This window comes from Pelophylax lessonae, assembly GCF_965119305.1.
Source record: "Pelophylax lessonae genome assembly, contig: HAP1_SCAFFOLD_195, whole genome shotgun sequence".
Classification (NCBI taxonomy): domain Eukaryota; kingdom Metazoa; phylum Chordata; class Amphibia; order Anura; family Ranidae; genus Pelophylax; species Pelophylax lessonae.
The window spans coordinates 22,773-35,862 of record NW_028120116.1 but is presented as its reverse complement, the minus strand read 5'-3'; the positions used below and the strand labels follow the sequence as shown (position 1 = coordinate 35,862).

Genomic DNA, 13,090 nt, shown 5'->3' with positions numbered 1-13,090 from the left:
TGTCTGTCTGGACTGGAACATGCAATGATTTTATTTGGAGTCTGTGCTGCCACCCTGCTGGAGTCTTGCCGCACATTCACCCAATATCTTCATTTACATTCACCTGGTGAAATCTACCGGAGAATGACTACTAATCTGGGTTAGTGAATGATCCCGGATCCATCCATTAGTCCTGAGTTCCGGTTCACATATATGCGATGACAGACATTGAATGTTATTCGGAGTGCACTGCTCTGCGAATCGCATGCGATGTCTGTGTGATGCGAATTCAGCCATACAGATTGTACAGATTGTATGGCTGAATTCGCATTGCATTCGGACACAACTCGCACAGTACCCTTTTTTGGGTCCACACCAGAATTGGATCGCATGGGTGTTCACACCTATGCAATCCGATTCATGTCCAAACTGACAGTTCACACTGCGATATGCAGACTAATCTGGGGGTGTCATTAACTTTGTATTCACATCCCCCAGCGATTTGCATATGGTAGTGTGAATGCCTGCGAGTTGAATGCGATGCGGGAACCCGCAGTGAATTCGCAAGGTTCTTTCATTGCATATGTGTGAACTGAGACTTACTCCTTAGTGCATTCAGTGTCATTTCACAGCCAGCAGGGGGCAATAATGAGAAATCTGTTTCTGTATCATCATCAAAGTAATAGAGAGAGGGAATATCACTCACCCGAAGTATAATGGAAATCATCACCAACACTACGAAGACAACAGCAATGAGACCCGACCTTCCTCTATGTGAATCTGAAAAAAGATAAAAGTAATGTACATACAATGTATAAGATTTATATACACATATTTAATAAACATACAATGCATCAGTCTGTATGGTCGGTGGTCATGTGACATCTCACCTGTATAATCCTCCAATAGGAGAGCAGAGAAGAGACAACATGACACAATGTTACTATTCTGTGTCAAACCAACACTATGATCATCACTCACCCTCCCACTATGATCAACAAAGGGTTCGGGAGGGCACACCCTGAACATGCATTTCTAAAGCTGGTGCTGCTATAAAAAACAATATACATATATAACTACAGAGGATAGCGCACACATGCAAAATAAATAACCATCAAATATAACAAGGCTACTAAGACCTGATCAAAATGAGTAAAAATGGGGATTTAGTCCCACCATATGGCCATATCGTGCTCAAGCCCACCACTACGTCAAAGTACCCCATTATCAGTGGGTCCTTCACTATCCATAAAATGAAGGATAAATTCAACCTCTCTAAACCATTGGAGATACTTACTCCTTACTGGGAGAGATGTGCTGACTGCAGAAAACACTGCTTGAACTGCACTATACAGGGACTCCTCCTATATCTGATTATTAGTGGACACTTTTATGCATCCTCTGCAGTTATACTCCCACTATGACCCCCCAGAGAAGAGGAGACAGGGTGACCCCAATCTATAACCCCCCGATACATGGAATATAACATGACCCCCCCATAGTCACCAATACCTTCTGCTTCCAGCATTCTGATGAACATCGTATCATTGATCAGCCAGTATTCCCGGATCTCCTCACTGACCGGGTTTGTGATCCTGACCCGGAATCTCCTCTCGGCGTCGTCTCTCTGCACACTGGGGATAATCAGCTTCCTATTGTCATCTATCAGCCGGTATCTTTCAGGGAGAGGCTCCCCGTCCACCTCCCAGGTCACAGCGCTCTCTTCTCCAGAGAACTGGACGCTCACAGCCATCTCCTCACCCAGCCGGCTGCCATTACTGGTGATGTTGGAGATGAGAACCGGATCTGGAGAAGGACAGTCACCATCAGTCATAGGTCACCGACACAGAGCCCAGATACATTATTATTATTATTATTATACAGGATTTATATAGCGCCAACAGTTTACACATGAAATAGAGTGCTACCTCTTGTACACACACTGATTAATAATCATGAGATCTGCAACCCCTCCCCCACATACAGTGACCATTGTTTGCTATGAGTGTTAATTTTTCTCTCCTATCCCATTTAACCACTTAAGCCCCGGAAGATTTTACCCCCTTCCTGACCAAGGGCCTATTTTGCGATTTGGCACTGCGTGACTTTAACGGACAATTGCACGGTCGTGCGACGCTGTACCCAAATGAATTTGACGTCCTTTTTCCCCACAAACAGAGCTTTCTTTTGGTGGTATTTGATCACCTGTGCGATTTTTTGATCATGCGCTATAAACAAAAAAAGAGCGACAATTTTGCAAAAATAACATTGCTGCAATTTCTCTGGCTCTGAGGAAGGGGGTTCGCCCCTGAAACGCGTCAGCCCAGCCACAGCAGCCCCATGTGACCATCTGCATGCCTATTTGCTACATATGGGAACTTGGTTACCTTGGAGATTGTATATGCAATGTTGATGTGTGTATTATCTTGTGAGTATTCTGTACATCTTTTAATATTTTAATAAATGGTTTTAGTGGTGATGCACTAGGTCGGTGCACCCTCTTTTCTTTTTGTCTTAATGCCTGAGCTTAGGGCAGATGGATTCCAGGAAGTAAATGCTGCATGAATCATCTTCCCTTTCTCAAGATGGTCCCTGCCAGAAATACCAGTGAGTGTTTTTCAAAATGAATTCTCAGCAAAATAAAGCACGGGGACATGGATGGATGAGGGAGTTTGCTTTGAATATTAATGTAGCACTGTCCCCGTAGGGCTTGCTGTATGATGACTTGTCGGGCCTTCTCTGATTACCAGCAAACACTCACTTGGGGTACAGTTCACACATTCATCCTTACTCCCAATGGCTCGTTGCTCAATAAACAGTTCAGAGAGGTTTTATTTTTGGCCTTACCAGGTTACTTGTGGAAGCAGTCTCACTGATTAAACCATACTGCCACATGTATGGAAAGGGTTAAGTCTCTTTGCTCTCTCTCCAGCAATAGACTTGGTGATATACATTATCTTAAAGAGGAAGTAAACCCTCCTCTGTAACTTGTACCTATAGGTAAGCCTTTGATAAGGCTTACCTATGGGTACTGTAAATATCTCCTAAACATGCACCGTTTAGGAGATATTTACCTTTAATGCAGCCAGTGACGTCACTGGCGCATGTGCTCTGAAGAACGGCCGATCGTGCCGTTCCTTCAGAGCCCCGTGCCGTGACCGTCGGCTCCCGCGCGCGTGCGCGGGAGTGACGTCACCGTGGCTCCGGCCAATCAGATGGCCGGATGCTGCGATCCCAGAAGACGGGCGACTGGACACGTCGCCCGTCATACAAGTAAGCGGACGGCACGGCGGGGGCTCGTTCTAAGGTAAGTATTTCATAATGAGCTAGTATGCAATACATACTAGCTCATTATGCGTTTCTCTTGCAGGTTGCAAAAAGAAAAAACATTTTGGGGGTTTACAACCTCTTTAAGGACACTTACTAGCATCCCCTATACCGACACCCGTCTGCTGACACTTCTAGATGCAGGGATGGCCCCCTTCAGGTGCAATCCCTCTGGTAAGCAGACAGGATTCAAAACTATAACTTTCTCTCTGTAGCACCTACCTAGGAGGGTGCTACAGCCACCCCCACCACCAAACTGAGCCATGTCCTCACTGGCTCTGGCCATACTTCACTACAAAAATACCTGTACAAAATTTACAAGGTATATCCCACAAACTTGGAAAGGAGGGAAAAAGGGAAAGAACATATGTACAGGGCCATGGGGCTTACCCCATATGTGGCCAGTGAATACAATAAAATAAGTATAAAAAAATATATATATCTATATCTGCTGTACAATATTGACAGGTGAAGGTAGAACATCCTTACTGACTAAACTACAAGTAGCAATTTTACATATGTACAAATATAGACAGTGGACGGCCTTTCCAAGGCCAGAAGATCCTTTGCAGGCCTGCAAAGGAAGGGTTAACTAAGTTAGCAACTAAACAAACTAAATTTAGCAACTAAATAGCAATTTAAACACCCTACATACTTATGGTGAGACTGTCCTCTCTTTAGAGGCGACTTTCTCACCCACAGAATCTCTGACGCTAGCATTCCCATAGAGATCTCTAACAATGCCAGCCCCCTAAGGGCATGCTTGACTGGTTGCTCTGTTGTGCGGCTGTAATAGACAATACTGAACAATTCCTGCCAATTTAACACATTACCACTGGCGCCATCTGGGAACAGTTTGACTAGCAATAGGCACAGCCCCTCTCAAGTACCAGGGCACTGACTTTTTTCCTATCCTAGTCAGACCCACATGTTAGGATGAAGAAATGCGGAGTCCCCCCGACTGTGTTCACAGTGTCTTTTCCTTCTGTAACACTGAGGCAACACATCTTCTGGCGGCAAGATATTTTTGCTGGAGCCAAAGCAAAGCTTGCCTTACTTGTGAGTCTTTTTAAGGACTCTTCAAGGGATCCTTCACTCTGGCATCCCTCTGAAAAGTCAATGAGCCGCTACCCTTCACTCACAAGGTAGCAACTCCCACAAAGTTTCCTTCAGCATCACTCTGGCCCACAGGATCTTCACAAAGCGTCTTTTAAACAAAGTATCTTCGCAAAGTGTCCTTTTTCAGCACTCCCTTTTAGCAACAGTAGTGGGCCAAGGCCAAGAAGATCTTCACAAAGGGTCCTTTATTACCGTAGGATGTCTCTGAACTAGGGGGTTTGCCCCCTCCAGGTAGTAGCCCCTGGCTTTAACAGGAGAAGCTATTTGTGGAAAAAGTTCTCTCTCTCTCAGGTGAAGAAACTGTAGCGGTTTCGCTGATCCTCATGTTTTTGCAAAGTTAGAAGGGAAGGGGATTTGGGAACAGGGCCTCCAGCCCTAACAGCAACTTTAGTGTCAATGGGGCTCTCCAGGCACACTAGCCCCTTAGTAATCCTTTTTATTAAATACATCATTCTTCAGGTTAACTATCCCCATGGTAACTCAACTTTCCAACAAGAAATAGAACTCGGCACACCTCATTAGTAATGGTCAGGATGAGGTATGCTGACGATCTTGTCTTCAGGATCTCTAATACTAATGGCCCAGGCTTGCTTTTTCCATCTGGTCGGTGGACCTCCACTTGGTCAATGTTGATGGACAACCCCAGATTCCAATTTGCCTTGATTGATAAGGTGTCCAATAGTTGGCATTGGACTGGTTCCGATGTGGTTTAGGAACATACAGGAAATCCCAAACCGCTTCTTCACACCACCTCGCTTACACTCAATTTCCTCAATTATCTCTCAGGGGATGTACGGATAATCGTACCCGTACTCCATGCCACCTTCTTCTGAACAAGACGTTGAAAGCGTGAGAACCTGAGAAGTGTTTGCCTGGTGGGGTATAAAGGGTCTCCACTTTCTTGGTCAGGCTGGAGTAGGCATCATTCTGTGCCCGAGCCTGGGCATCGGTGTGAGGTGGGGATAGATCTGGGACCCTAGTGGCATATGCCTCACAGAACCCCAAGTTCCTTGCACACTGCATGTGAATGACTGCTGCCGCTGTTTCTTCACTGAGTGAACTGGAACTTGTAGATGCGATGCTGAAAACTGGGTGACCCTACATCAATGGCCCAGGCCTCTCCCTTACTGGACAAACTAGAAGCCTTCAACTTCTTGGCTGATTGACTCCCCTCTGCCTCTGTAAGAGCTGAACTGCGAGTTGTTGCAACTTTCACTGATGTATCTTGCAGCCGGTGCTCGGTCCTAACAACTTGCGTGCGCTGCACATCAGAGATGAGGGTCTCCCTGGTTTTGCAGATAGTAGTGCAGGTCTGCATCATTGGTCCCAGCCCATGCGGTACTCTCGGCTCTCCATCCTCTTCCAACAGGAATAGGTGTCAGCAATTCACGAGTGGTTCCTGCCTCCCAGTTCACATACAGTCTTCTGGGCTAGCAATCACTCTGCTTGGTCTGCAACATGTCACCGCAGTGCCCACACTGAACCCATGCCTGCAGCCGCATGGACACATTCAGGCATCTGCTACATACCAGTCCTAGATGCTCTGTGACCCTCAGCTGCACCAGACTTCCTTTGGGCACTAGTCGGACCCCGATGTCCTACAGAGTTCTCTACCAACACGTGGGATAGCCCCTGCGCTCCGGCTTACTCCGTCATCTGCCATCTTGCTCCTCCACACACCTGTCTGCTTTTCAGCTACACCCGATGGCGGAAGTGGCGTCTCAGCTCCCTTCCTCCACTCAGATTGGCGGCCCGCGGATGGCGACTCCGTCCACGGCTCCAGACTAGCTGACTCTCCAGCACTGGCTCCTGTAAGGCAGATCTCTTTGGCTTGCTCCCTCCCGCATGGTGCAGTAACCCATTCGCTGCTGCCTTAACACTGACCAGCCTGCACGGCAGAAAATTTTCCCCCACAGCACATGTACAGACACGACCACCGATGCGCTGATCCCCGCGTCACTGCTTTCTTGACCATAACTTGAAAGCACACTTACACTGATCACTGTAGAGCAGACATTACTTTCACCACTGACACTCCAGCACTTTACTTGAGAAGACAGTGCTTCCTAGATAAATCTCCGGTCGTTGCCGATAGCAACCACTGCCGTGACCATGACGTGGAAGCACACTTGCACTGATCAGTGTAGAGCAGACATTACTTTCTCCACTGACACTCCAGCACTTTGCTTGAAGACATAGCGTTACTTAGGCAAATACTCGGCCATTGCCGGTAGCAAATGCTGTTAGAAATCCTGGACCACGCCCCCCAATGTAGCACTGTCCCCATAGGGCTTGCTGTAAGATGACTTATTGGGCCTCCTCTGATTACCAGCACCCAGTCAAATAGGGACAGTTCACACATTCATCCTTACTTCCAATGGCTTGTTACTCAATAAACAGTCCAGGGGTATTTGTTTTCAGTATTTATTGTGGAACTTGGATGGAAGAAGGGAATAGTGGGATACTCCACCTGGAACTATTTACATTGGATAAGGACAACTCTCACTTGGCCTCACCAGGTTTCTTGTGGAAGCAGTCTCACTGCTTAAACCATACTGCCACATTTATGGAAAGCGTTGAGTCTCCTTGCTCTCTCCAGCAATAGACTTGGTGAACTACATTATCTTCAGGATATTCTATAGCATCCCCTTTATTGACACCCATCCACTGACTCTTCTAGCTGCAGGGGTGGCCCCCTTCAGGTCAGGCCCCTTGACACAGATCTGTACTCATTGTATTGCAGAATCAGATCCTTCCAGTGTCCAAGGTATGCAAAACTGTAAATAAAAACAATTTACTCCGGAGGTTAACATTTCTCACTTACAGCTTTCAGAATTTGAAAAAGACATTTTCTGAAAGCACATGACCTGTAGAATTAAAAACGTGCTATTGATTTTTTGGGGTCTGCAATAATTGCGCAAATGTTCATCATATTGCTAATTTCACTAAAAATACACTAAAGTCATTGATAAGTGCACATAAACACAACATAACTTACAAAATTCCTGCTAAATTACTACTAAAGCATCATTCACATGTGGCATACTAAAGTGTACGCCCATGGAGGGCCATGTTTACCCGCACAGGGATGCACAGGTGTTCCAAGCATCCCTGTACAGGCAGTCCCATTTATGTCAATTGGGATGCAATAGTTGCACAGGCATAGCTGCTGTTCCCAATCTGACATCTATGTGGGTGTGGGTGTACGACCCCAAACGCAGACAGTGTGAGCTCAGGGACATGCACTTGGACCTGCATGGATGTCAGATTGGGAGCAATGGCTGTGTTCGTGCAGCTGCAAATTACATCAATGGGACTGCCTGCACAGAGAGAGATACACGGAACACCTGTGCATCCCTGTAAAGTTACGCTGTGTATACCCAGTGTGAACAAGGCCTTAGGCCCCTTTCACACAAGCAGACTGATCGGGTTTGCGTATTTGTTTTTCAGGCAGGCCCAATCGGACCACCCATTGTTTTCTATGGAGAGGCTGATATAAATGGACGTGTCCGTTTACACCCACCTGCGTCTGATCCGATCCGGTCCACTAAAAACAGACGGATGGAGATCCCATTCCCTATCCATCTAGCAGACTGAATTGTATTGGATAAAAATGGACAGGTGGTTTGTTTCCATCCGACCGGCTCATAGAGAACAGTGGGCTGTGTTAGTGTCAGGGTCCGCTCTGCATCAGCGCAGCAGACGCGGACCTGTCATCCGCCTGCTCAGTGGGGATCAGCAGACAGATCCCCGCTAAGCAGGCGAATCTGTTTGACAGAGTTTGCTTCATGTTTTTTTTTTTACTTTTTACATTTTTTTTACAATTTTATTTATATATATATATATATTTATATTTATATATATAGAATAAACATAAATGGACAATTTCTCGTACCCCTAGGGATTGCAAATCATAGCAAAATAAGTCAGACAAACATATCATAAAACTGCTAGAAGTCCTTAAGAGCAAGGAAGATTAGACAGTCCATCCACGATCAGAGAAACCATAAATGGACATAACATAAGTCCCTTAGTGAGATGGAACACACAGGCGATGGAGGCAAAGGAAAGATCCCGCTTCCCAGAATGAACCTAAATCCACCGTCGTGCTTCACATGGATAAACCCTTACCAGAAGGTGTGGACCCCCAAATTAATGAGTGGTCGAATGGGCTTGTACATATGTTAGATGGTCAATGCGTCATCCACACCCCGTGCTGGGCAATCTCACATTCCTTCCTTATGTTCAGTGGAAATGGGAAACCCCCCTTCAGGGTTGTGCCAGTCAATAGCAGTCAAACAAACCTTGTCCTATTTTTTTGGCTTTGGATATTCTTTACTGCTCACCAGAAGAGGAGACAGACAACTTCTCTTTAGCTGCACCATGTAGTAGAAATGGATATATATATATATATATATATATATATATATATATATATATACACGGCTGCAAGAAAAAGTATGTGAACCCTTTGGAATGATATGGATTTCTGCACAAATTGGTCATAAAATGTGATCTGATCATCTAAGTCACTAGAATAGATAATCACAGTCTGCTTAAACTAATAACACACAAAGAATGAAATGTTGCCATGTTTTTATTGAATACACCATGTAAACATTCACAGTGCAGGTGGAAAAAGTATGTGAACCCTTGGATTTAATAACTGGTTGAACCTTCTTTGGCAGCAATAACTTCAACCAAATGTTTCCTGTAGTTGCAGATCAGACGTGCACAACGGTCAGGAGTAATTCTTGACCATTCCTCTTTACAGAACTGTTTCAGTTCAGCAATATTCATGGGGTGTCTGGTGTGAATCGCTTTCTTGAGGTCATGCCACAGCATCTCAATCGGGTTGAGGTCAGGACTCTGACTGGGCCACTTCAGAAGGCGTATTTTCTTCTGTTTAAGCCATTCTGTTGTTGATTTACTTCTATGCTTTGGGTCATTGTCCTGTTGCAACACCCATCTTCTATTGAGCTTCAGCTGGTAGACAGATGGCCTTAAGTTCTCCTGCAAAATGTCTTGATAAACTTGGGGATTAATTTTTCCTTCGATGATAGCAATCCGTCCAGGCCCTGACGCAGCAAAGCAGCCCCAAACCATGATGCCCCCACCACCATACTTCACAGTTGGGATGAGGTTTTGATGTTGGTGTGCTGTGCCTCTTTTTTGCCACACATAGTGTTGCCTGTTTCTTCCAAACAACTCACCTTTGGTTTCATCTGTCCACAGAATATTTTGCCAGTACTGCTGTGGAACATCCAGGTGCTCTTGTGCAAACTGTAAACGTGCAGCAATGTTTTGTTTGGCCAGCAGTGGCTTCCTCTGTGGTATCCTCCCATGAAATCCATTCTTGTTTAGTGTTTTACGTATTGTAGATTCGCTAACAGGGATGTTAGCATTTGCCAGTGACTTTTGTAAGTTTAGCTGACACTCTAGGATTCTTCTTCACTAGGGATGATCGAATGGTTCAGGTCGACCATCGGTTCGACCCGAACATTGGCTGTTCGAAATTCGGCCGAATTCCGAACTTTTTGCGGTAAAAGTTCGGAATTTGGCCACCAGAACCGCCCAAAATGCAATGGGACAGGAACTGGGCTTTAAAAGCCCGTGATTGGACCAGAAACGTCAGTAAAACCAATTGAGGGGGCAGGAGTCTGCTAGGAATGTGATTGGAGTGACTACGGGGTCCAGAGGCCAATCAGTAGTGAATACGCCCCCCAGTATATAAGATAGCCCCGCCAAATCTCTAGCACTGTAATAGAGAGGCTGTGGAATAGAGTGGAAGCATTTCTGTTACTACTGCTGCTCCAGTGTCATTTTGTAATTATTAGTGTGAGGAAAGGGATATGCAGTGTAGTTAGGGTACTATATACCACTATAGTTAGATTCAATAATCTAGTTTCTGTAGGGAAAGTGTTAAGTGTCAGGGTGACCGTAGTGTAGTTTAGGGTGAACTGACTGACTGCTATGCCAGGCAGTGGCGGCTGGTGCTCAAAATTTTTGGGGGGGCGCAAAAAGAAAAATGTAATAGATATTGCTTCGCGGGCAAAAAACGCGGTAAAAAAATTGCGTGACTTTGAGGTCATGGTACAGGCATGGCACAGGTGAGGGTATAGGCATGGCACAGGTGATGGTATAGGCATGGCACAGGTGATGGTACAGGCATGGCACAGGTGATGGTACAGGCATGGCACAGGTGATGGTATAGGCGGCATGGTACAGGTGATGGTATAGGCGGCATGGTACAGGTGATGGTATAGGCATGGTACAGGTGAGGGCACAGGTCGGCTTCAATCACTTACCTGCTCTCCTCCTGGGCTGCCTGCGAGACGTCCACGGCGCTGCTCCTCTCCTCGAGTCCTCTTCTTCTGACGGCGGCGGGATTCCGGGAACCGTCCACGGCGCTGCTCCTCTCGTCCTCTTCTGGTCTTCCGATCGGTCCGGGCGGCGGGAAGGAGATCGGCGGTGACGGTGCGTGACTGACGCACGCACCAGCACCGCCCCCATTGCGACGTCAACGCGGTCAGCAATAGGATGTCCTGGATGATGATTGGTCCAGGCTGGAGACTGGACCAATCACAGCCAGGATATCACGAAAGTGGGGGTGTCCTAGCGCTATGACCTGCGCCCAGGTTACGCCCCCAGAAGGAAGCCAATCGGTGCCTCTTCTGGGTTGTAAACCCCACCCCCCCATAGCCACCACATAGGCCGGCGAACGCTGGCGCCCCCTATGCACAGGCCGCCACTGATGCCAGGGTGACCGAACTCATCCATGTCAGGGTGACCGCCAGAAAAAAAAGATAATTTTTCTTAGAATTTTTAGTAGCGCAGGGATGGGGTTCCGCTCCTTTCACACCTGGGCGTTTTTGTTTCAGGCATTTATTGGGCTTTTTTGTGGACGTCTTTGGAGGCAGGCATGACATCTGAACTTCTGTATAGGGGTATATACACACACACACACACACACACACATATATATATATACACATACACACATATAGGTGTGAAAGGAGCGGAACCCCATCCCTGCGCTACTGAAATTCTAAGAAAAATTATATTTTTTTTCTGGTTCTGGACATGCTACAGAGCTGAAACTTCACAGGTACACCTTTTAGACCTCCCCCCCGACACACTACAGAGCTGAAACTTCACAGGTACACTTTTTAGACCCCCCCCCCCCCTGACATTAATCCAAATAAATCTCTTTTTTTTTTTTTTTCAATAATTTTTTCAATAATTGGCTCTCTATCAAAAACGACAATTTTTAAGAACTTTTTTTTGTGTGATTAACAGTCCCTGGGGCATGACCCAGAACCCTAGGCACTTGTTAGGGGCATTTATTGGGTTTTAGGGCTTCAAAATGGTGTTTTTTGATTACCGAAGTTCGGGTCCCATTGGTTTCAATGGGGTTCTGGAATCCGAACCGAACTTTCGGGAAATTCAGGTGTTCTGGCCGAACTAAACTTTTCAAAAGTTCGATCATCCCTATTCTTCACCTCATTGAGCAGTCTGCGCTGTGCTCTTGCAGTCATATTTACAGGACGGCCATTGCTAGGGAGAGTAGCAGCAGTGCTGAACTTTCTCCATTTATAGACAATTTGTCTTACCGTGGACTGATGAACAGCAAGGCTTTTGGAGATATTTTTATAACCCTTTCCAGCTTTATGCAAGTCAACAATTCTTAATCGTAGGTCTTCTGAGAGCTCTTTTGTGCGAGGCATCATTCACATCAGGCAATGCTTCTTGTGAAAAGCAAATCCAGAACTGGTGTGTGTTTTTTATAGGGCAGCTGTAACCAACACCTCCGATCTCATCTCATTGATTGGACTCCAGTTGGCTGACATCTCACTCCAATTAGCTCTTGGAGATGTCATTAGTCTAGGGGTTCACATACTTTTTCCACCTGCACTGTGAATGTTTACATGGTGTGTTCAATAAAAACATGACAACATTTCATTCTTTGTGTGTTATTAGTTTAAGCAGACTGTGATTGTCTATTACATAGTTACATAGTAGGTGAGGTTGAATAAAGACAACAGTCCATCCAGTTCATTGCTGTGACTTAGATGATGATCAGATCACATTTTATGACTAATTTGTGCAGAAATCCATATCATTCCAAAGGGTTCACATACTTTTTCTATATATATATCCATTCCTACTACATGGTGCAGCTAAAGAGAAGTTGTCTGTCTCCTCTTCTGGTGAGCAGTAAAGAATATCCAAAGCCAAAAAAATAGGACAAGGTTTGTTTGACTGCTATTGACTGGCACAACCCTGAAGGGGGGTTTCCCATTTCCACTGAACATAAGGAAGGAATGTGAGATTGCCCAGCACGGGGTGTGGATGACGCATTGACCATCTAACATACGTACAAGCCCATTTGACCACTCATTAATTTGGGGGTCCACACCTTCTGGTAAGGGTTTATCCATGTGAAGCACGACAGTTCACATACTTTTTCTTGCAGCTGTGATAAGATATATATATATATATATATATATATATAGCTCAGTGCCAATCAGCAGCTGCAGGTGACAGGAGGGGTAGAAGGGATGCTGCTGGAGCACCAGGGATGGATCAGGGGTGCAGAGACCGGTACAGGGGGGGGGTGATTGGACTGGCAGGGGGGGGGGACAAACTTTGATCCCCTCCAAGT

The 13,090-nt window shown here is 45.8% G+C and overlaps 1 protein-coding gene across 1 annotated transcript in view; it reads right to left on the bottom strand.

Moving 5' to 3' along the window:
* LOC309543549 (uncharacterized protein) overlaps nt 1-13,090 on the bottom strand; it is a gene marked incomplete at its 3' end in the record, with an annotated part of 39,362 nt that overhangs the window by 11,983 nt on the left and 14,289 nt on the right. The window contains exons 3-4 of the mRNA XM_082276021.1: nt 1,492-1,785; nt 583-759 (exon numbers count right to left, since the gene is read on the bottom strand). Coding sequence (XP_082132147.1) covers nt 583-759; nt 1,492-1,785 — 471 coding nt within the window. The remainder of the gene's footprint in view (nt 1-582; nt 760-1,491; nt 1,786-13,090) is intronic.